We start from the raw sequence: 25,281 nt of genomic DNA, 5'->3' as shown, positions 1-25,281 counted from the left end.
CATGTAACTTTTTTTTAAGCATGCAATAAAACACAAACGGTTCATCCGATTTCAAAATTAAAAATTAAAAATATTAAAGTACAACCCCTCGTGTTAATTGTGGAATATAACTTCATTCAAATGGCTGCCTTGCAGTACGCCATACGGTCGGTCCAGTTTTTTAGTACATTTTCGATTGTATGCAGTTTATTTCAGCTATGGCTGCACGAATGTTGTCCTTCAAGGCTTGATTTGTCTCTGGCTTGTCCACGTAACACTTATCTTTGACAGTTCTCTGAAGATAATAGTCTAACGGCGTCAAATCACAGCTTCGAGGTGGCCAAACGATATCCGAATTTCGACTGATAGTTCGATCTTCGAAGACTGTGCGCATCGATCGATCGTAGCGTTGGATGTGTGGCACGGAGCGCCGTCTTGTTGGAAATAAATAGTGTCCAAGTCTTCCTCTTCATGTATCGGGAAGAACAAATCGCTAATCATGGCGCGGTAGCGCTCGCTCATTTTCGAAGAAAAATGGCCCAATGATGCAGCCAGACCAAAATCCGCACCAAACCGTCACTCTCTGAGGATGCATCGGTTTCTCCATGATAACGTGCGGGTTTTCCGTCCTCCAGATGCGACAATTTTGCTTATCAACATACTCGCCGAGATGAAAATGTGCCTCATCCGAGAAGATGATTTTTTGACAAAAATCGACAAAAAACTAAGTTTCTGTCAAATCAGAAGGCACAAACCTTTATGTGACTTCTGATTTGATGAATGAAATAAACGCTAGTTAAAAAAAGTCTGATGGCGAACCCTGTATGAATCTACATCAATTTTGACGCTAGGAGGATTTGAAACATCTCTCATTGCAGACGGCACAAAGCGAAACGAATGAATTTCCGGAGAACAACTTCAATTCACAGCTAAATTGTTTGACAATAAGGTGCCCGAATAATGACAGCGTTCTAAAGGGTTGAGCAAACTAATGCGCCATATTAACTTTGACCGTTGAAATAAAGTTTAGAATCCGGTAACACTTCTAAGTCCTTGATTGGTGAATTCCGTTTTAAGACCATCTGCGAAATAGTGTAATCATCCGTGATCGCTGTTTTTTTTGCGATTTTTTTCAATTAAAAATTTTATTCGTTGAGATATATTAGAAATATGAACGGCCTCAGATGGCTTCTTTGGGAGACTCCGGAATTTGCGATGAATGTTGAAGTAACATAAGGAGTGTATCGAAAAGTAGTTAGCAACATTGATTATTGAATGAAAAACCAAAAAAAAAACGTATTTTGACATCAGTTTTCGATATATTGTAGAAAAATAACATTTTTATGCATTTCACTGATTATATTGAAGAAAATCCTAGTTTCTGTGAAACGCTCGCACTTTGGACTTGACATTCTTCATTAAATTCTGCACAGTTACTTTTGTGACTTTCCTGGTGGCAGCTGCCCAGTTTTTTTGAACTCCTGCATGTTTTGGGACAGTGGGACTTGCGCCGAAAGTGCCGCTTGACAATTACCCAATACCGAAGATCCGTGCAATTCGGTGGGTTGATGTCCTTTTCCACGAATTGTACATTATTTTTTGACAACCAGTGTAGAACGGAGTTGGCGTAGTGGGCTGAAGCCAAATCCGGCCAGAATAGAGAAGGAGCCTTATGCTTTCTGTACAGTGGCAGCATTCTCTTCTTCAAACATTCTTCCTCGTACACCTTCGCGTTAATTGTGCCCTTTGTGAAGAAAATCAACGACCGCAAACCACATGTACAAATTGCTTGCAGACCAACACCTTCTGCCCAAACTTATCCATCGCCACCGTGGTGTCAGCATCATCGAGGTCCTGGTACACCGATTTCGTATAATATTGCCGTCCGGGCAGCGCTCGAGAGTCTTCTTTGGCGTAGGTTTCGTCGTCGAACAGGATGCATCCGTCTTTATTCTATAGAATCTGGTTATACAGTTTTTGCGCTCTTGTTTTGGCCTGAACTTGCTGTACCAGGGACTTTTTCGGCACCTTCTGTTTCTTTTACGTTTTCAGGGAGTTCCGAACTTTGATCCGTTGAAGGCCGGGCTGGCCGGGACCCGTTTGCCTACCGGATCGGGGCAAATCCTTCATGGAAAGGGTCTTACCAAACTTCTCGATGATATTGTTGACACTGGTGTGGTGCACTTTCACCCGTTTTGCAATTTCTTTGTACGTGACACCACTTTCTGAGCACCAAGTGTGCAGGATTTAATTTCGCGTTTCCGGATCAATTCGACTCATCATTGAAATGATAAACCGTACCGAAACCAATCGATTGCGCAGCAGTTATTAACATGCAAACAAACATGTCACCGCAAAACACGCAGCAAAAAATTAAACCATTTCAGAGTAATAACTGTTTGAATGTTGCTAACTACTTATCGATACACTCCTTAGTCACCTATTTTCACTGGCATATTGCGACCCGTCAGGTATAATTTGAGCCAATTAATGAATCATCTGCTGAATCCTAGCCTATCAAGCTTAGCAACTGCTATCTGGTGATTAATCTTGTCGAAAGCTGCGAAGAAATCCGTGTAAATAGCATCTACATGATGTTGAGCTTGCAATGAACGAAAAATGTAAAACGTATCTGGCACGAGATTCGAGGAGGATTGTTGATTACCACATATATAATTGAAGCAAAGAGCATGTGAGTTGGTAATCCAGATTTCTTTCTCTGGTCGTTGACATGTATAAAAAAAACGTTTAGGATTAGTTTTAAGGTTGTTTTGGATGTTGCGTTGATAATTATAATACAGCGCCTTATATATCTGTTCGTATCGATTATTCACGAATACGTTAAGTGAGCTTAACTTGGTCAAGCAAAGATCGAGAAGGCGATCTAAGACGCTAGTTTTCTAGACTCATTAAAAACATCAACCAGATTCCGTTCTACCATATGCTGGCTGACATAAAGTACATCCTACGACTGGTACCAGAACAAGCCATAAAAAATCACAGTAGATAATAGCAACAATAATCACATAAATTCAAAAATATACAGCCAAGTCAAAACATCAAAAGTACAAATCTCCACTTCATCATTTTTACCAAGCTGCATCAATTAACACTAAAACATTTCCATCAGACAACTTACACATTTGTATAATAGGAATAAAAAAAGCAACAGGACTGTTATCATGTACAAAACAGATTAAGACAGGAAAATGATCGAATTACCAGATCAACCTACGTACAAAACAATATCTAAAGATCCTACGTCTACCATACAAAGACCAAACAATACGCATATTTCTAGATTATTCATCCTCTAGCTTCACGATAAAATAACATTATCACAATTGAAATCGACTACCGCTGTATGTCCACCCCAAGACCCACGGTGATAACTTACTACTACGTCCTGTCGTTCCCAATATCAGTGCACCAACCTACCACCTTTCAAAGCTAATAGCATCCAAAATGCAGATACGTCCTAGTCTCGTTCGATGTGGTGTCATTGTTTACCAACATGCTAGCAGATCTTATAATTCACGATATTAAAATGGATTGGGATATTATCAGGAATAATACTAATATAAACCTAGACTTATTTCTTGAACTGGTCGAATTCGGTATAATAATAGTTATTTTATATTCCGCGACAAATACTACATGCAAACTTTTGGTACAGCGATGGACATACCATTATCACACATTCTTGCCGATATAGTTATGGAACATCTTTTGAAAACAGTCACTAAAACGCTTTCGTTCAACATTCTTGTCATTCGTAAATATGTTGATGACTTGTTCAAAGCTTTACCAAAGGATCAAACACGCACTACTCTGGACTTCTTCAATGTATACAACCCTCATGCAGTTTACAATGGAAGAAGAAACCAACAGCACGCTTCCGTTCTTGGTACTCAAAAATAATGGCAGCAGGCCAATTACTCAATTACCATCACTCACTTTTGATAAAAATTAGCATTACACATAACTTTATGAAAAGAGTAGCCAATCACACCACAGACAACACAAATACGCAGCAAGTAATCTGCACACATCTCATGAGGAACAACTATCCAACAACAGATTAATCCATCGCAACAAGCATCAACATCGTACTACACCACCCGTTACTTCTACTCCGAACAGTATCAATCAAATCAATACACCACCCGGCAACAACAACAACAACAACAGTGTAGTAACACAACCCACATGAAAGATCTATCGTTCAGTTCCACATGTTTCATCATTACTCCTTTCATAACCAACATCATACAAAACTACTAACAGCATGTGAAGATTACCCACGACTGCCGACCATCACTGGAGATTGGATCCCCAGAGCTGCGGCGATCAGCACACAACAACGAGAACCGAATACACAATGTTAAAATTCAAGAAATTATCCTCCGGCACTCGAAGTGTAACCAATTAAAAAGGCCATAAATTCAGTTTGGAAAATTACTTTTACTTAATTCAAAGTACAAAATGTGTAAAAATAATACAAAATTCAGAATCAATTCACTTTTGCTCGATATGACCACCTTTTGCCTTGACTATGGCCTTGAGACGGTCAAAAAACGAATCGCAAGCTGCCCGAATGTGACTTGCAGGTATTTTGACCCACTCGCGGACAATAACTTTTTTCAGCGCCTCGAGACTGGTGTATCGTTTAGTTCGGACTTTGCTCTCCAAAATGGAGTTCGGAGTTTAGTTCGGACTTTGCTCTCCAAATGGTCCATTGGATTCGCATCTGGTGAATTCGAGAGCCATTGTGTGGACGAGATGAAGTTCGGAACGTTGTTTTTCAGCCATTCTTGGTTCACTCGAGCTTTGTGAGACGGTGCCGAGTACTGCTGAAACGTCCATGGTCTGCCACCGAAATGTTTGTCTGTCCACGGCTTCAAAGCAACCTCCAGAATACTTTCCCGATAATATGTCGCATTTACCTTGACGCCAGGCTCGATGAAAACGATTGAAGAGCGCACATCTACGGTTACAGCGGCCCAAACCATTATCTGTTGCGGGTGCTGCCTCCTGGTGGCCAATCGATGACTCAAATTCTCGTATGAACGGTCGGTCAAGTAAACCCTATCGTTTTGAAAGTTTACGAATTGCTCAATTGGAAAAATTTTCTCGTCAGAAAATACAATGTTCGGAAATTGACCGTTTTCGGCCAAACGAGGCAACTCCTTCGCTCTCTCAAGTCTAACTTGTTGCTGCTTCGGTGTTAGATCATGCGCCTTTTGGATCTTGTAAGGCTTGACCTTCAGATCATTTTTCAGTATGCGGCGGATGCTTTGGTCGGATATTTTCAGTTCTTTTGCCATTTGATTGGCACTTCGTCGAGGATTTCGTTCAAGTCGCTTCTTCACTTTTTGAACCATCTCACGTGACGTTGCAGTCTTTTGATGACCACCTCCATGACGTTTTGCGATGCTACCAGTATTATTGTAACGAGTTATGGTGCGATAAACAAAAACTTTATTCACTTTAAGGTGTTCGAGCTCACGAACAATCGCTGGTTGTGATTTAGTAAATTTTTAGAGAGCTGATACCTTATGATGGCTACAATGATTACATTCAGGAACATTTTTGGAAAACCTTTTGACGTTTTACGTAGAAAATCAACGAATTTAAAAAAATATATGAAATTATATGAATTTCATTGATATTTCATAAAAAGCGTGAAAAGGTTTTCCAAAAATGTGCCCGAATGTAGGCAGCATAAGGTATATTTGAACAAAAATCATACCATCGAATTATTTTTTCAAATAATTGGGAAAGATCACAAAAAAAACTTTTTCCAGAATTATTTTTGATAAGACTCGGAAAATCCTCCAAATTTTTCAGCCACTTTTGCCCTGCAGATAGATAAAAGCTTTTCAAAGGTCTGTATGTTTTTGGTTTCGCAAATTTTTCAAAATTTCCATCGAAAATTTCATAAAACCACTCGCGCGCATGGTACTTGGACGATGGCCTTAATTACTTTAAAGAAATACCGTTGGCCCTTTAGAGCTAAAGCAGTGTGCCCACCACGTACGCTGGTATTCTACAGGGTCTTACGCCATCTAACTTTTTTTCTGAACTAGCGCTTATTTTGACATTGGTAACCTTGATGTCACTTCTGATTTGACAGGAACTTAGTTTTATCCTTCCGCTGAACGAAAATGGTTGTGTATACGCTTGAGGAACACGTGAAAATAGTGCAGTTTTACTTTGAAAATCATGGTAATGTTGCGGAATGTGTTTGCCAAAAAATCATCTTCTCGGATGAGGCACATTTTCATCTCGGCGGGTATGTTAATAAGCAATATTGTCGCATCTGGGAAACGGAAAACCCGCACATTATCTTGGAGAAGCCGATGCATCCTCAGAGAGTGACGGTTTGGTGTGGATTTTGGTCTGGTTGCATCATTGGGCCATTTTTCTTCGAAAATGAGGCAGGAGCCGCCGCCACGGTCAATGGTGAGCGCTACTGCGTCATGATTAGCGATTTGTTCTTCCCGTTACATGAAGAGGAAGACTTGGACACTCAGTGCCACACAACCGACACTACGATCGAACTTCTGCGCACAGTCTTCGAAATTCGGATTTCGTTAGGCCACCTCGGAGCTGTGATGTGACGCCGTTAGACTATTATCTTTGGAGGGCTGTCAAAAATAAGTGTTATGTGGACAAGCCAGAGACAATTCAAGCCTTGGAAGACAATATTCGGGCAGCCATAGCTGAAATAAAACTGCATACAATCGAAAATGTACTAAAAAACTGGACCGACCGTATGGCGTACTGCAAGGCCAGCCGAAGCAGCCATTTGAATGAAATTATATTCCACAATTAACCGGGAGGATTGCATTTTGATATGAAAAAATAAATTTTTAAATCGGATGAATCGTTTGTGTTTATTGCATGTTTAAAAAAAATTACATGGCGGACCCTGTACACACAATCAAAATCAGCTGAAATCGAAGAAATAGAACCAAAACAAAAACGAACAATATACCGTACATTGCGCCCACTGCAACTATAACCCAGGCATGTCCAAACACTGCACTGCGTGCTTCATATAACCACCGCCACTGCGTGTATTGAGAATGCCATTGCGTGCCAGTGCACCGCGTGTTTTCGGTTTCGTTAAACACCGGAGCCGAGTGTTTTCAATTTCGCGAAGACACCAAAGAGCACCCATGCGTTGGTTATATTGTCAATCAATTGACACGCGTATTGATGAAAAAAAAATTAATCATTCAAACGCATTTTTCGTCATACCGTGGTGCTATAGTCGCTTATAGTATGTACAAGCAACGTATATGACAAAATCGAAAACACTCGGCTTCGGTGTTTGCCGAAGTCAGCAACACTCGACTTCAGTGTTGCCCGAAAATCCAAGCACCGTTGTTTGGCAATTACACGACCACCGTTACGGGTGCTTTTTCTATTGCGTTCGGTGTTTGTTTTTCAACACGGGCACGAAGCGTAGCATTCAATACTCCTGGTGGTGAGCTCACGTGTGAAGGTGAGTGCCGTGCAGAACGGATCCGTGTTTTTGCCATGCCTGCTATAAACCAACCATCTTTAAATAACCCGTCAGCGACAATTCATATGGCCATTCCACGCAAAATAAGCCGCCGCATTTTTTTATTTCAATATGGTACGTTGAATTCTCGAGATATAATTTTTCGAAGTTTCGCGTGTACAAAAGATAGCCTTTTTCAACATCTTATACTGCAAAATCTAATAAAGATACAAAATATGCGTCTTTTCCTTTGCTTTCAAATAAGCGATTCCATGAAACAGCCTTTATAGTTTATTTAATCCAAAAAGTTAAAAATCATACGCAAATAAAAAATGTTCAAACTTGGACCTAATTTTTTTTTAGTTGAAAAAAGAAGCTTTAGGGGTTTAGCTCAATCTTGGCAAAGTTTCAGAAGGGAAAGATTAATACTTTCGGAGCAGTGACTTTTTCCGACCCGTACGCGCGGAGTGTACCGAAGCGCAACTCGCTCGAATACGGGCTAAACTTGTCGATACATGTCGTGCCACTGATCGAATCCTAACTTTGACAGTTTATTGTTAGCAACGTTTCAGTTAGGATCGCAGTGTAAAAATGAAATGGAAAATTAAAAACATTCGTTGCGTCGAGTTTCTTCTTCCTTTCTTGAGAAATTCGATTTTTTGTAAGCAAATGATGTTTTGTGTGTACCGTGTACGCAAAAACCGAGTAAAATTGGGGCAAAGAATTTACTTGAGTATTTAAATAATGATGACTTACAGTTTTAGAAAAGTTGCGAAATGATTTAATTTTCACCATTCAGCTGAGAGGGAAAATACTGCTGATGCAATAGTGATCACAGATTCTGAATCCTCTGAGAGTGATGACAATGTGTCTGTATTCAGCGACTATACAGAAGTTTTTGATTTTTGCTAACAGGAGTCTTAAAGTTGAATGGAATGCAGCGACGATTTTGATTTTTGAATTCATTTTAACACGGCGATTTTAACTGCAACCTTGCTAACAATAAACTATCAAAGTTAGGATTCAATCAGTTGCGCGACATGTATCGACAATTTATGCACGTATTCGAGCGAGTTGCACTGCGGTACACACCGAGCGTACGGGTTGTGATTGAAAAATTCACGGCTCCGAAAGTATTAATCTTTCCACTTTGAAACTTTGCCGAGATTGAGTTTCAACTAAAAAGAGAAAAAAATTAGGCTCGAGTTTGATTTTTTTATTTGCTTATTATTTTTAACTTTTTTCATTAAATAAACTATAGAGGTTGTCTTGTGGAACCGCTTATTTGAAAGCTAAGGGAAACGCACATTTCATGTCTTGGACGAATTTTCGGATTTTTATTAGATTTTAAAGTATAGGCTGTTGAAAAAAGGCTCTTTTTTGTAAACGCGAAACTTCAAAAATCATATCTCAAAAATTCACGTACCATATTGAAAAAATACGTGTCAAATATTTTCGAACTCTTTACCAAAAAGAAATACTGATGAGAAAAAAATTGGGTTGCTGATTTTGCGTGGAATGTCCCATATACATACTGGTATTAGCCAAATGTTCTATGTGTTGAATAACTTATTTACCTTTTGATTGGTATTTCGACATTTATAACATATGTGCTTTTATCTCGTTTTGTAGCATGTCGCTTCACAATATTAGCCCGATTCTGGTATTGGTCACATTCTACATTAATGATTAACTCCTTGCATTCCCGAGATCCTTCAGTTGAGTAACTGCAGATGTGCCAGTCTCTATTCAGAGAATTCAATGCATGTTTTACTTTCTGTCGTAAAACTCCTTGTCCTGCTTCATTACAGAGTACATCTGATGGAAACAGCATTCCTATTCGTATGATACGCTGTGCCGGTCGAGATGGTGAACATGAAGGATATACAAGAAGCATGTTGCGTTCCTCACTAGGCCTCCAGGACCCTTCAACTCCACACGTGTAAAATTCTGGCACTGTTTCTGAAAATTTCAAACCTAAATTACAAGAAATAGTACATACTTTGAATTGTCCTCCAGCTCCCCAATCTTTACAATGCTGTGATCCTCCAATGGGATCCGCTAACAGTGGGCAAAAATGCGAGGATAGCGTAATTTTGAAAGTGCAACTTCCAGAATTTCCTGCAGCATCAAACGCTATGTAAGTGATATCATAACTTCCCCACAAAAAACTTTGTCCAGAGCGTCGTCCATGCCGCTCAACGATTTTTGTGATTCCTACGTTATCACTGAAGTGAGGTTCATCCCAATTCACAATTGCCGATCCGTTTCTAGTCGTAATCCACACATCATTAGGACAATTTTCAACCTTTGGTGGTTCTTTGTCACTCTCTAGCTGTTTGCATTGTGTTCCAGTACTACCAAACTTGCATTTCTTATTACCACATGTCGAAGGGACTAATCGTTCAACACCGCCAGTATAATCTTCATATCCAGCCCAATTGAGAATAAGATTGCGATATAACACAGGCTCACTTCGGCAGTCCCTGACTTGTTTCTGAATATCTGAGGTGATATCCAGCGCTCTGCTCCAAATTTGTACTTTTGTTATTCTTCCTTGGAATCCAACATTATTATTTGAATCAGTGATAGTGGCATTTGTCCATAAAGCTGGACGCCCAAGAACAACCCAAGCGCTGAAATATCAAAATGATAATGGTTTTAATAATTTAAATGATTTTGATTTCTTTTAAATCTACTTACTACGCAGGGAAAGTCTTTCCGGCTCCATATTCCGTTCGGCCAGCAATTAATCCTTCCGTGATTAACAATAATTGCCCGTTTATACTGTCCCACACAATTGCTACGTGATGCCATTGTCCATCATTAATTGTAGAATATTCTCTAAATGCCAAAAAAGCGTCTTGTATTTCCGGGAACAATGAAACCTGGACACCACTGGAATGCACTTGCAGAATAACACGCCTATCCATATTGGTAAGTGGGAAACTGAAAAATAATTTTGTTGCCAATCAGAAACGATTTGTTTTTCATTAAATATGTTAAGTGAAAATATGCAAAAAATTCATTTTTCAATGTTAAAGGTCGATGTTGTTTTCATTCGATTCCTTTAATTCATCATTGGATTGTAAATTATTTATCCAACGATTAAGTTACATTAACTAAACCAAATTTTGAATTCATATTGTGTAAATTTAGTTGTGCCCAAGAACTTCAGCCGTTCGATTGTATACCTTTTGGTTTATGGAAAAACTGGAAAGAATGAACGAATATAATGACCTAGATTGTAGCTTTTGTCGTGGAATATCTTTGTTTTCTATGTAGGCGTGAAATAAACATATAGAAAAGTGGTCAGGTTTCGATCAATTACAGCTCAGTAAAATTCGTTTCGTTTACAAATATTACTGTATCTATTATTTGGAAGTATATCCGACTTGTATATACGCATTTTAGTAAAATAGATAAATCAAATGATGACTCCCTATTTTGAAGTTTTTCTCAGCTCTAATGGAAATTTTATTCGAATAAAATATAAAAAAAGTTTTTTAATGTTTTGCCTTTCTCATATGAAAAGGCTATGTAAACACTGTGAAAACCAACTTTTGTTATTATTATTTTTATTTTTATTTTTATTATAATTATTATTATAGTTATAATAATAATAATAATAATTATTATTATTATTATTATTATTTTTTTTTTTTTTTTTATTATAATTATTAATATTATTATTATTATCATTGTCATTATTATTACTATTATTATTGACATCACTACTGCAACAGCCCTGAAATTTATCATAGATCAAGATCAGCCCGAAATCATATCATAGAGATCTTCCAAAACCATAATTCGCTTTCCCTTAGCTAGTACAGATAGTATATTAGTAAAGTTTCTACGGTGCTCACGGTTAATTCATCATGTACACGGTGCATAAGTTAATTCATTATGTACACAAGCGACACGATCGCGCGGCTATCGCATGTATCCATAGCAATGTAAAAAAAGTGTATTTTAATTATATGTATAAGTTAACCCAAGAACGCCTTGTATGGGTTATTTAAGACACCTTTACGTAAAAACGCCAAAAAAGACCATTTCGCATTTGAGAGTTAGTACTGAATTCCAGATATATGTAAAGCAGAAATATGTACAATTTTTGGTTAGGTAGCAATATTTTGAGTATAAAAAGGGTCTTTTTTTGAATTTATCGGGGCTTCTTAATTCAACTGTAGAGAGTGTTGATCCATGGGCGGCCGGGTAACACCGTAATCAAACTTGGACACCAGCATTCGTGTTAACCAGAGATTAAGACTCAAAGCAAAGATTAGAGTATTTAACGTATTATCAAATAGATATTAGGTCAGGCACAAAGTGCGCTTTAGGGAAGTTATTGTGTTGTAGTGTAAATCTATTAAGAAGAAGTAAATATATGTGTATTGAATAAGTTAAAAAAAATCTTTTCGTTCAAAGTATAGATGACATTTCGTACCGATATCTAAAATACTTCTCTCGCCACTCAGTTAGGTGCTGCACTACACCACCGGCACGGTATTACTGCACCGAATGTGAAAAATGCATATTTTTTACAAATAAACTTAAATTCATTGACATACTTTAATGTTTTTATATCATTTATTTTATCCCGGCTTTAGATTCTTATATTCTTTCTGTCGCACTTATAAAAAACTAGCTAAAATTTTTATCGAGCGCAGCGGCATCTTTTACCAACATCCCAAATACATCACCAATACCACAAAATCAGTCTTTATCAGGACTTAACCAAACTAGGAGTCTATTCGAAGACTAGTGTAGCCTAGGCAACAAGATTAAGATTAAAAATAATAAAATACGGAAGCAATCCCAATCCATTACTCTTATTTTTTCTAACTTTGACGATCGTACAGAATCTGAATGTAAAAATAAAAGACAACGGACGGACTCCCCTTCCGTTGATCCTATGCCGTTTAACAATATTTACGATATTGGATGCCTGTTGTTCTGGGAAGAAACAACAATCTATGCCTCCAGTGACGGTGATGATCTCCGACTTCAAAGCAGCTTTTCACTTTCCTCCTGGCAGTAAATGTCTCATTTCAAATCGGACGAAGAGGATAATGTCGAGTCTTGGTTGATGGATTGATTACGAACGTCTTCTCTGGTATTTGTCCGAGAAACTTTATAAATTTTATTCATATGATATAAAATCAAATAGACCCTTCTAGGCTGTCTTATAGGCTCATCAAATGTTCAAAATACTGAAGAAATTAAAAATGAACTAACTTGCTTGGTTTTGCCCCTTCCCAAGTAATACTTATACAAAAAGGGCTAAAGGTATTTTTATACCACGCTGTGGGATTTCCCATGAATTTTAACTAATACACTACAGTCGCAGTGATGTAAACAAATTGAAAAGTTTAGAAAAAGTACGTTTCATTTTCCACATTAAAATTCATTGGGAACATTATAAACGGCATAATGGTATTGCAAACTTAACGCAATGTTGTCGTTGACAAGGCTCCGGCCATGGTACCAAAAACTTTCATATGGATATACGGTGGCAAATCGCATTCGAAAGACGTCTGTCCAATATATGAAACCATTGATAATTTCTCATGTTCTAATTGTGATTGAAATCATAAATCCAATTATTTGGTACGTCCTGTCAGGGAAAAAATTTAAACGTTCGTTCACTTAGACAACAACAAGTCAAATAAACGACCTTAAATTTACAGAGATACCTGGAAATTGAAAAAAAGAATGCAAATGCCATGCCTAAGTCTTCTAAGGCACTTATTTCTCCTAATATAAAACAAAATACAAAATTCGTCTTCTAATGAAAACAATTTATTAACAGGTAGATCGGCCACGTCATCTTCTTCTTCTTCTAATGAAGGTTACGCTAGCCTAAATGGTAGATATATACCTACAAGTATTCCTACCAGTAGTCAATTTTATCGATAAACAGAAAATAAAATCTATCTAGAAAATCAGTTTTTTCAAATGATCGTCCGAATGAGTTCGACTTCATCACTTTTTTATTCATGTCAAGTTGGATGGGATGGCAATTTGCAAATAATATTATAATGAATTCAAAATTAAACAATAATGTTAAATAATTATTTGAATATTTTAAATTGGAATCCTTAAAATCGAGTGAAGATGAATTTTATGATTTTCTCAAAGTTCACAAAATTCATATTGCTATTGTGACAAAAACATTTCTTAAACCAAATGTCAAATTGAAAAGCAATCCACATTTTGTAAATCATCGATTTGACAGGTTTACTGGAATGGGTGATGTTGCCATTTTTGTCCAACGGCAAATTAAACATCGTATTTTACCTTCTTTCAATACTAAAGTTATTGAAAGCTTGGGATTCGAAATTGAAGCCATTCATAAAATTCATTTCATTGCTGGAACATATTTGCCATTCCAATGCATCGGTGAACAATTCAATTTCTTTGAAGAAGATTTGCAAAAACTCACAAGATATCGACTAAATAGGAGACTGAAATGCAAAGCATGTCCAGTGGAATTGTAGGCAAAATAACAGTAATTGTAAAATACTTCATAATCACCTCTCTGCTGGTCACTATACAGCTCTTTATCCCAGTAATCCGACTTGTTTCTCTTCCGTGAAAAACCCCTCTATAATTGATTTGGTTCTATCAGATCAAAGTCACATTTGTAGTGAACCGATTACACATGCTGACTTGGACTCAGATCATCTTCCTGTATCAGGAATCAGGAATCAGAACAAATGGACTCAAGTGGCACGTTCCCCTTTATATTTGGAGATTTGTGCCTTGCCATCAATTTGTGTTTAGTATCATTTTTCCGATATATAAAAGGGAAAGATTGAAGGGAAATGGTAAGGTTTGGACTAAGATGGGGAAAATTGACGACACAAAAACACAAAAATGCAGAAGTAAACTCTGCACCCCTAAGGATGCTGAACAATCTGCTGGGGATCACATTTAGTGGGAGCAGCAGCAGTGCGTTCTTTGTGATTAACGATGCACAGATAATAAAACCTCCAACCCCCGAGAGGATTTAGAGATTTTACAAAAGCGACACCATTCTGCACTCCCTGAAGAATGCAGAACGATTCGCAGTATGTACGAGCAGAAGTAAATTCGGTACCCCATAAAGGATGCCAAACAATCTGCTAAACCCAATTTAAGGTGAATACAGAAAGGATTTATTCACTACAAGAAGAACAATGAACCCTTCTGACTATAGCTCCTTATCACATTGGGTGAGAAACGAGAGAATATCTTTTTGTTGGCATGTTTGGATGCAGCCCAAAAACGAATCTTGTGCTTTATCCAACTAGTTGAAAGTGGTAAAGCTGGTTCCGGACCAACGAAATCATTCGTTGCACCAGCTCTAGCCAACTCATCATTGCCGATTGTATTCCACAAAGAATCGCGTAGATTTCTGCTTCGAACACAGTACAGTATTTGCCAAGTGAATGAGACTGCTATAGCCTCATTTCACGACAGTAGACACCAGTACCAGCACGACCATTCAACAGAGAACCGTCCGTATAACAAACTTTGTGTTCATCAAGTTGTCGTTCCAAATAACCAGACAACCATTCCTCACGAAGAGAATAGATCACATTGAATGTTTTGAAAGGAAAACTGCATGTGAGAGTTAGGTCACTAGGAGCGAGTAAATATTCATCCCAGGTAACCATTTGAGACCACAAGCGAGTGTAGCTAGAAGCATAGTCTATAAGGTTACTGTTCCAAAGCCCTGTAACATTAAGACGGTATGCACAAGATAATGCTTCTTGTTTTAGGAACGCAACTTCTCCTTTCTACCACCATACAAGACATCCGTATGCTAAAATTTGTCTAACGATAGTTGTGTAGGTCCAATGAATGTATCTGGGTTTGAGTCTCCATGACTTTCCAAAAGCTCGTCTGCATTGGGCGAAAGCCTCGCAAGCTTTTTTAATCCTGAAGTCAATGTTTTGAATCAAGAATAACCCCGTCGTATTTAACTTGATCAACCACAGTGACCTCTGAACCGAAGAACTGTAACAAGAAAAACACGGCTTACCTGTTTGGTGGACTTATACCGCCGGTACAGGTGTAGCATTATTTTTAGCCAGTTGGGAAACCGCTACCGAAACTACACGGCTGTCAAGGCTGCTCAAAAAAGGAAGTTGACATTGATGGACAACTTCCATGGATGGCCGAGCAGCCGTACAATATCATGATCATCTCTGCTGGTTACTATACAGTTCTTTATCCCAGTAATCCGACTTGTTTCTCTTCCGTGAAAAACCCCTCTATAATTGATTTGGTTCTAATTTCCCTCTCTGAGCAGCCTAGATAGCCGTGTAGTGTCGGTAGCGGTTTCCCAACTGCTAAGAATAACGCTACGGTCCACCTGTACCGGTGGTATAAGTCCACCAAACAGATAAGCCGTGTGGCATCCGGCGGAATTATTGTTTACCAAGAATTGATCCACTGGTTTCCTATTCCATGTCGTAAAAGGCCACAAAAATAGGAACTCCTAAGTCAAGGTGTATTTCCGTGCCGATGGCTGAATGACTGCAGGAGGTTAAACATTGCAGTCGTGAACGGAATATCTTGGGTTTTTCCCTTACTGGATACACGCAATGCTTAGCAATCAACTTCTTTGATCATCGCTTCGGCAGGCCAGAGATTAGAAAGCTGAGTGTCTGTGGGTGTCCTCAAGGTGGTGTACTATCCCCACTTTTATGGAACCTAGTCGCTGATAGTTTGTTAAGGAAACTCAATAACCTTGGATTTCCGACTTATGGTTTTGCCGACGATTATCATATACTGATGACCGGTATAAGCATTAACACTCTCTTTGATTTAATGCAGCAAGCCCTGCGATCTGTTGAACAATGGTGTTGTCAGGTTTGGATTATCTGTAAATCCGGGCAAAACATCAATGGTGCTTTTCACTCATCGTAGGATAATTACAGGAGCTCGTCCGTTGCAGTTCTTTGGTTCAGGGGTCACTGTGGTCGATCAAGTTGAATACGTCGGGGTTATTCTTGACTCAAAACTAAATTGGTCTGCTCACATTGATTTCAGGATTAAAAGAGCTTGCATGGCTTTCGGCCAATGCAGACGAGCTTTTGGAAAATCATGGGGACTCAAACCCAGATATATTCATTGGATCTACACAACTATCGTTAGACCAATTTTAGCATATGGATGTCTTGTATGGTGGCAGAAAGGAGAAGTCGCGACAGTTCAGTCAAAGCTAAATCATCTCCAAAGGATGGTCCTAATGGCGATGACAGGAGCATTCACGACAACTCCTACTGCTGCTCTAGAGGCGCTACTGTGCATTAAACCACTACATGTGTTCCTAAAACAAGAAGCATTATCTTGTGCATACCGTCTTAGGGTTACAGGGCTTTGGAACAGTAACCCATTAGAATATGCTACCAGTCACACTCGCTTGTGGTCTCAAATGGTTCCGTGGGATGAGTATTTACTCGCTCCTAGTGACCTAACTCTCACATGCAGTTTTCCTTTTAAAACATTCAATGTGAGCTATCCTCTTCGTTAGGAATGATTGTCTGGTTGTCTGGAACGACAACTTGATGAACACATAGTTTGTTTTACGGACGGTTCTCTGTTGAATGGTCGTGCTGGTGCTGGTATCTACTGTCGTGAAATAGGCTGGAGCAGTCTCATTCACTTGGTAGATACTGTACTGTGTTCCAAGCAGAAGTCTACGCAATTCTGTGTGGAGTACAATCGGCACTTCAGCAGAGGATCTGTGGTAAACGTATTTATTTTTGTTCCGACAGTCAGGCAGCCTTAAAAGTACTCAGTTCGAATGACTCACGGTCGAATCTAGCGATCGCATGTCGAACTCAAATTGAAGACCTCAGCATTTCAAATGCTGTTTACTTCTTATGGGTACCCGGCCATTCTGGTATTACTGGAGATGAATGGGCTGATGAGTTGGCTAGAGCTGGTGCAACGAATGATTTCGTTGGTCCTGAACCAGCTTTACCACTTTCAACTAGTTGGATAAAGCACAAGATACGTTCTTGGGCTGCATCCAAACATGCCAGCTACTGGCGCAGCTTGCAAACTTGCGCTCAGACAAAAGCATTTCTACCAGATTTAGATCTGAAAATGTCAAAGTGTCTACTGCATTTCTCCAAGTATCATTGAAGTGTTCTGGTCAGAGCTCTGACTGGACATTGCAAACTCAATTATCACATGGCTACTATTCAACGTGCTGAGTATTATTCGTGTGATTTGTGTGAATGCGATTATGGTACTTCATACCATCTGATATGTAACTGTCCCGCATTGACGCAGCTACGTATCCGGGTTTTTGGCTCTCTATACATGGTTGAGTCTGTGTATGCGGAGCTAAAATTGAAGGATATTCTCTCGTTTCTCACCCAATGTGGTAAGGAGCTATAGTCAGAAGGGTTCATCGTTCTTCCTGGAGTGAATGAATCCCTTCTGTATTCACCTTAAATAGGGTTTGGCAGATTGTTTGGCATCCTCTGGGGGGTACCGAATTTACTTCTGCTCGTACATACTGCGAGTCGTTCTGCATTCTTCCGGGAGTGTAGAATGGTGTCGCTTTTGTAAGATCTCTAAATCCTCTCGGGGGTTGGAGGTTTTATTAACAGCAGACTGTTCGGGACCTCGTAGAGGTTCAGAATTTCAGAAAAACACGGCTTACCTGTTTGGTGGACTTATACCGCCGGTACAGGTGTAGCATTATTTTTAGCCAGTTGGGAAACCGCTACCGAAACTACACGGCTGTCAAGGCTACTCAAAAAAGGAAGTTGACATTGATGGACAACTTCCATGGATGGCCGAGCAGCCGTACAATATCGTGATCATCTCTGCTGGTTACTATACAGTTCTTTATCCCAGTAATCCGACTTGTTTCTCTTCCGTGAAAAACCCCTCTATAATTGATTTGGTTCTAACAGATCAAAGTCACATTTGTAGTTAACCGATTACACATGCTGACTTTGACTCAGATCATCTTCCTGTAACATTCAGACTTCCCAAAGAAGCTATAATTAATTCAATTAGTTCTGTATTCAACTACCACAGAGCTAATCGGTTTGAATACAAATCTAACATTGAAAATCATGTGGATCATGAAATTATTTTAGAAAATTCTCCAGATATCTTCAACTGCTCATTCGCTTGAAGAATGTTCGTCGACTCAATATCAATCCTGCTATGAAAACATAGTTAAAATTTTCTAAAAAGAAATTAAACATAGATTTACTCATTCGCGAAATGAAAATTTCGACAAAGAAATTGAACAAATTGAACCATATTTTAAATCTTTTTGGATACTTTCTGAGGTCCTTAAGAACCTGAGACACCAATTCCTGCTCTCAAGGAAGGAAATCAAATACTTATTACGAATGATGAAAAAGCTCAAAAACTTGCTCAGTAATTCAAGAGTGTCTATAATTTAAAATTGAACGTTGTGAGTAGTATTGAAAATGATGCCTCACTGAAATATGATCATATTTCAATTCAAGTGTTGCTACAAAATGACATTACTGAGACGGATATTGATGATATTTAGTCAACTATTATTAAACTTAAAAACATTATGGTTTCGGGTAGTGATCGAATCCTTAATATTCTTATTAAAAATCTTCTCGATGTTGCCTTGAGACTCTTGGTTAAAATTTTCAACAAGGGTTTTTCATTAGCTTACTTTCCTAAGCAATGGCAAAACGCTAAAGTAATTCCCCTGATAAAAACTTCTATCTTTTTTTTCTAACTTTTTGGAAAAAATATCTTGTTGAGAATGTCTCATGTACAGGGTCCGCCATGTAACTTTCTTTTAAAAATGAAATAAAACACAAACGGTTCATCCGATTTCAAAACTTATTTTTTCATATTAAAGTACAATCCTTCCGGTTAATTGTGGAATATAATTTCATTCAAATGGCTGCCTCGGCTGGCCTTGCAGTACGCCATACGGTCGGTCCAGTTTTTTAGTACATTTTCAATTGTATGCGGCTATATTTCAGCTATGGCTGCCCGAATGTTGTTCTTCAAGGCTTGAATTGTCTCTGGCTTGTCCACATAACACATATTTTTGACAGCCCCCCAAAGATAATAGTCTAACGGCGTCAAATCACAGGTCCGAGCTGTTTGGCACGGAGCGCCATCTTGTTGGAAATAAATGGTGTCCAAATCTTCCTCTTCAAGTAACGAAACGAACCAATCGCTAATCATGGCGCGGTAGCGCTCGTCATTGACCATGGCGCGGCTCCTGCCTCATTTTCGAAGAAAAATGGCCCAATGATGCCGCTAGGCCAAAATCCGCACCAAACCGTACCTCTCTGAGGATGCATCGGCTTCTCCATGATAACGTGCGGGTTTTCCGTCCCCCAGATGCGAAAATTTTACTTATTAACTTTCCCGCAGAGATGAAAATGTTCCTTATCCGAAAAGAAGATTTTCAAGTAGATTTCAAAGTAAAACTGCACTATTTTCATACTCAACCATTTTCGTTCAGCGGAAGGATAAAACTAGGTTTCTGTCATATCAGAAATGACATTAAGGTTACCAATGTCGAAATAACCGCTAGTTAAAAAAGGCGGGTGGGTAATGTCAGAGACATAACTGGATGTCGTGAATACGAAAACAACTGACATGTTCTTTAACACTTCCGAATATCAATTAGTTAGTCAATTGTGTGAATTATGCAAGCATTCCCCTTTTCCACATTTAGGCTTTACTTGATCTAGACTACTGTGAATTTCACACAGCGAAAAGTGTAAAAATCTAACCAAACTGTTCTAGATTTGCACTAAACTGAGGATATTTCCTTTCAATTTGCGAACAACAAATCCTAATAGTTGTTCAGAAAACTTTTAGAGCCATTAGAACGGCTGATTTTTTGTAATGCTCTCCACCGTTGCTTTTTCATCCTTGCAAATGACTGGCAGCTGTGACGTAATCACTCCTGTCGGAAGCGAAACTAGCTTTGCGAACGGCATAAAATACATCTGCTCGCATTGGCGATAGAATCCAAACTGATTAAATTTTTGTTAGGAGCTTTCTTTCACGTGATTTCGTTTGTAGCTTTTTCACTAATGGGCGGTCCTAACGGCCATAAAAATAGCCGCATACAGAATTTTAATGTCGATTATTTCATTACGGATTTGCATAATTTATTGAAAGAAACTATCAATATGCTGTAGGGATTCGTTTCTAGCATTCAGAAGGACTAAATTGAGGAACTTACTACGATATTCATTACTTTTCCGGACATTTTTCTCGAACGATTTGTTGTACAGCAGCAGATATTTTGTTCTCTTCCTCAGAACGCGTTCTGATTGGCTGGTGTTGACATGGGTCAAATGAGACAGGTTTTTCAATAGTGTACTATTGAAATACTTCAATGCTTTTGCTATACACGTTTAAGTTGAAAAATTTCGATTCTATTGTTAGTTAGATTATATAAATCCTTCCACAGATCACTGAGCTATGAGCTTTCAAAATACGAGAAAGGTAAACACGCCTTATGAATTATCCTTTTTGATACTCGTTTATCAGACCTCAAGAGAATGCTCGCTGGTAAAAAATTTAGAAGCAATAAAGAGGTAATCGCTGAAACTGAGGCCTATTTTGAGGCAAAGGACAAATCGTACTACAAAAATGGTATCGAAAAGATGGAAGATATAATAATCTTCGCTATAATCGCTGTATCGCCTCTGATGGCAATTATGTTGAATAATAAAAACGAATTTTGGCAAAAAATGTGTGTTTCTATTAAACGATACAAACTTTTCAGCCGAACTGTTAAGCACGACCACGCGACATGCTCGATGTCCTGATAACCGTCGCCACAGATGCAGAGACCGCTCTCCGCGAGCCCAACACGCCGGAGGTGTGCGTTGAAAGTGTAGTGATTTGACATGAGCCGCAACATAACACGAATTAAATCGCGACTCACGTTCATCCCCCCTGAACCATGGTTTCGTCGATACTCTAGGGATAATGGAATGTAGCCATCGTCCCAGTTCGCAATTGCTCCATGAAGTTTGCCAACTTTCGAGAGTTTTCTGACGAGAGATACTGAAAAATTCATTGAAGCAGATTGGTCTTTCATAAATCACCTTCTAATGCGCCCACTTTGGCCAACGAGTCAGCCTTTTCATTGCCCGAAATTGAACAATGCGATGGGACCCAGACTAATGATATTGAATAAGGCCGTTCAGTTAAAGTTCTAAAATGTTCCCGTATTTTCCACAGGAAATATGGGGGATATTTTTCTGGCTTCATTGCCCGGAGAGCTTCTATTGAGCTTAGACTGTCCGTGACAATGAGGTAATGGTCTTTGAGCAAGAGTTCAATTATCTTGAGGGTGTACTGAATAGCAGCTAATTCTGCGACGTAAACTGAAGCCGGATCACTGAGTTTGTAAGAAGCGGTGATGTTTTGATTGAAGATGCCGAAGCCTGTGGGCTTGTTGCTGTTTGATCCGTAAGTGTAAAACACCTTTTCACAATTGACTGTTCTAAATTTATTATAAAAAATATTTGGGGCCACTCGAAGGCGTACGTGATCCGAAATTCCAAGAATCTTTTCTCCCATTAATGTGTCGAAAAACACAGTAGAATCAGAAGTATCCACGAAATGAGCACGGTTGGAAACAAACGAAGAAGGATTAATATTCTGGGCCATGTAATCAAAATACTAGGACACAAAACGGTTCTGAGAATTGAGCTCGACCAGACGTTCGAAGTTTTCAATCACCATCGGATTCAAGATATCGCATCGGATAAGCAATCGATATGAGAGATCCCAGAATCGTTTTTTCAACGGCAAAAAGCCCGTGAGCACTTCGAGACTCATCGTGTGAGTCGACTGCATGCAACATAAGCAATACGCAAACAACGATACTGAATTCTTTCCAGTTTAATGAAACAGGTGTTCGCGGCGGATCGGAAACAGAAGCATCCATATTCCATTACGGACACTATCGTTGTTTGGTACAGCCTAATCATTTCTCCTGGGTGGGCACCCCATCAAATTCCGGTTAATGTCCGACGAAAATTGATTCTCTGCTGGCATTGTTTTTCAGATACCTAATGTGACATCCCCAGGTGCCTTTGGAGTCGAACCAGACCCCGAGATATTTAAATGTGAAGACCGGAGCTATGGTACCAAGCCCTAGTTGAAGCTGTAATTGTGGTGGTTCTCGCTTCCTTGAAAATACAACCAGCTCGGTTTTCTCCATGGAGAACTCAATACACATTTGAAGAGCCCATGTCGACAAATTGTCGAGGGTATCTTGCAGTGGTCCTTGCAGATCGGCAGCTTTGGGTCCTATAACAGACACAAAGCTGCCGTCGGCAAGTTGTCTTAGCGTGCAAGATGTGTTAATACATTCATAAATGTTGTTTACGTAAAAGTTGTATAAAAGGGGGCTTAAGCATGAGCCACGAGGAAGACCCATGTAACTGTATCATATTGTCGACAAATCACCATGCGCGAAATACCTGTATTTCTCGGACAGTACATTCTACAAAAAGTTATTCAAAATGGGTGAAGAACATGCTGATGCAACTTCTCGTATGAAATGTTTATAGGGACTGAGTCAAAAGCCCCCTTGATGTCTAGAAAAACTGAAGCCATTTGTTCTTTACGAGCAAATGCCATTTGAATTTCGGTTGAGAGCAACGCAAGACAATCGTTCGTTCCTTTGCCTCTGCGGATGCCAAATTGTGTATCTTAAAGTAAGCCATTAGTCTCGACCCAATTGTCTAGACGAAACAGAGTCGAAATCGAATTTTGCGAACATTTCCGGATACAGGAAAGCATATCAATAGGCCTATACGAATTGTGATCGGAGGCTGGTTTCCCTGGTTTTTGATTGGCGATAACTCTTACTTGTCTCCAGTCATGTGGAACAATATTATCCTCAAGAAGCTTATTGACTAAATTCAATAAGCGCCTTTTGGCAGAGTCAGGCAAATTTTTCAACAAGTTGAATTTGATTTTGTCTAACCCCGAAACTTTAATGTTACACGACCCACCAGGGGTTCGGAGGACGGATGCTTGTTTTCGCGCCGGGTACACGTTTTGTCTGAGCTTGAATCGCGGAGTCGAGAATCAAGCCAGCCAAAACCGTGTACTCTTCCTCCGGAAAAAGTTCTTGTGTTGTTTCTATTTTCTCAGATATCGAACTTACGTAGCACTTCCAATCAATATTTCGTGTGAGGTCATACGAGACATTGATTGTCTCCGATGGTCTTAATCCGTATGTGATTGAAATCACGATAGGTAGATGATCGCTACCGTGAGGATCAGGGATCACTTTCCACTTGCAATCCAACCGAAGCAATGTCGAGCAAAGGGATAAATCCAGCACACTTGGTCTTGCTGGTGGTGCTGTTAAATCGTGGAAGTTTAAGGGTATTTCAGAAGTTAGCCAAGTTTCGCACAATGCAAATGCGTCACATTTCAGATTATTTAGTAGGATCTATTTCTGGGATGATACTTCTACAATTCCACTGTATAACAGTGATTGTATCCGTGACCTCTTTGGGTGACTTAGCCATCGAAGGATACGATCGCTGAAAGAAGGGGCCATTTTCCAGTCAACTGCTTCAAGAATGTTTTAACTGTAGGAATAAAAGCCATTATCAGGCTTTTAAGAGGATCAGAAATATTGAAAGTAGAAATGATCCAGTCCACAATATCAGAGAATTTAACAAACCCAGTATCTGGTAAATTTTCCGACTTATCTTTAGGAACTTTCGGAGGTTTTGAAGTCCCAGGAAGTGATGGAAGTTCTTGCTCGGAATTTAATTTTCCAAGGCCTGGAGCTTTTTTCTCCGGTTTTTTACCATCACTTTCAGTTGCTTTAATTTTTTTTAGACCCACCAGAAGCACCTTCGAACCCTTACTAGAGAGCTTACTAGAAGATTTATTTCATCTTTTTCTGAAGCTATGAGGGATCGCCGAAGATGTACATTCAAGGGGATCATCAGCATCGCTCTCGTCAGCTGACAAACAAGCGTAAAGGTTTACTGGAGGCGTAGCATTCTTCAACATTTCAGCAAAAGAACCCTTGGAATGTTGCTTAAGTGAACGCCTCATCTTGTCTTTGCGCAGTTTGCACGCGGGGCATTCCGAGAAGTCTTGCCATCCCTTCTTACAGTAGAGACACTTTTCATTGTCTCCACTGCATGATTCCCTCCACACTTTATACACCGGGATTTATTGCAACAATGGGATGCTGTATGTCCCAAATGTTTGCAATTGGTGCAGTTCATGACCCGCGGCACAAAAAGGTGAACCGGTAAACGAACTCGGTCCAGGAGGACATAATTAAGCAAAGCCGAGCCAGCGAAAGTCACCCGATACAAGTCTGATGGGATATAGGACTTAGTCCCATCCTTAGCGGTCGATACTGAGCGCAATTGCTTGCAGTCCAGTATCTTAACGTTCTTGAGTATCAAATGAAGACTACCAATTTTGAAGTTTTCCTCAACTCTAATGTAAATGTTACTCGAATAAGATGTAAAATAGTTTTTGAATGTTTTGCCTTTCTCATATGAAAAGGCTATGTAAACACTGTGAAAACCGACTTTTGAACCATAAATCATTCGACTATGTATGTGTGCATTCGATTTTCAAGGAGATGCTTAGACTGGATTCCAATGAAAGGTCTCTTGGTCGCATAGTTCCCATCTAATTTTTACCCTTACCAAACTTTCGGTTCGAGTGTGTCGGGGTGAAATTACTATTATTATTATTATTATTATTATTATTATTATTGTTATTATTATTATTATTAT

At 39.1% G+C, this 25,281-nt stretch overlaps 1 protein-coding gene across 6 annotated transcripts in view; it reads right to left on the bottom strand.

Annotated features, from left to right (window-relative positions):
* The window catches only part of LOC131432461 (uncharacterized), a 567,367-nt gene that overhangs the window by 256,405 nt on the left and 285,681 nt on the right, over positions 1–25,281 (bottom strand). For all 6 annotated transcript variants that reach the window (XM_058598750.1, XM_058598753.1, XM_058598754.1 and 3 more), the window contains exons 13-14: positions 10,196–10,441; positions 9,070–10,128 (exon numbers count right to left, since the gene is read on the bottom strand). In XM_058598750.1, coding sequence (XP_058454733.1) covers positions 9,070–10,128; positions 10,196–10,441 — 1,305 coding nt within the window. The remainder of the gene's footprint in view (positions 1–9,069; positions 10,129–10,195; positions 10,442–25,281) is intronic.

Source organism: Malaya genurostris, chromosome 2, assembly GCF_030247185.1.
Source record: "Malaya genurostris strain Urasoe2022 chromosome 2, Malgen_1.1, whole genome shotgun sequence".
Lineage (NCBI taxonomy): Eukaryota > Metazoa > Arthropoda > Insecta > Diptera > Culicidae > Malaya > Malaya genurostris.
The sequence above is the reverse complement of the archived record's forward strand: the minus strand, read 5'-3'. Positions and strand labels throughout refer to the sequence as shown.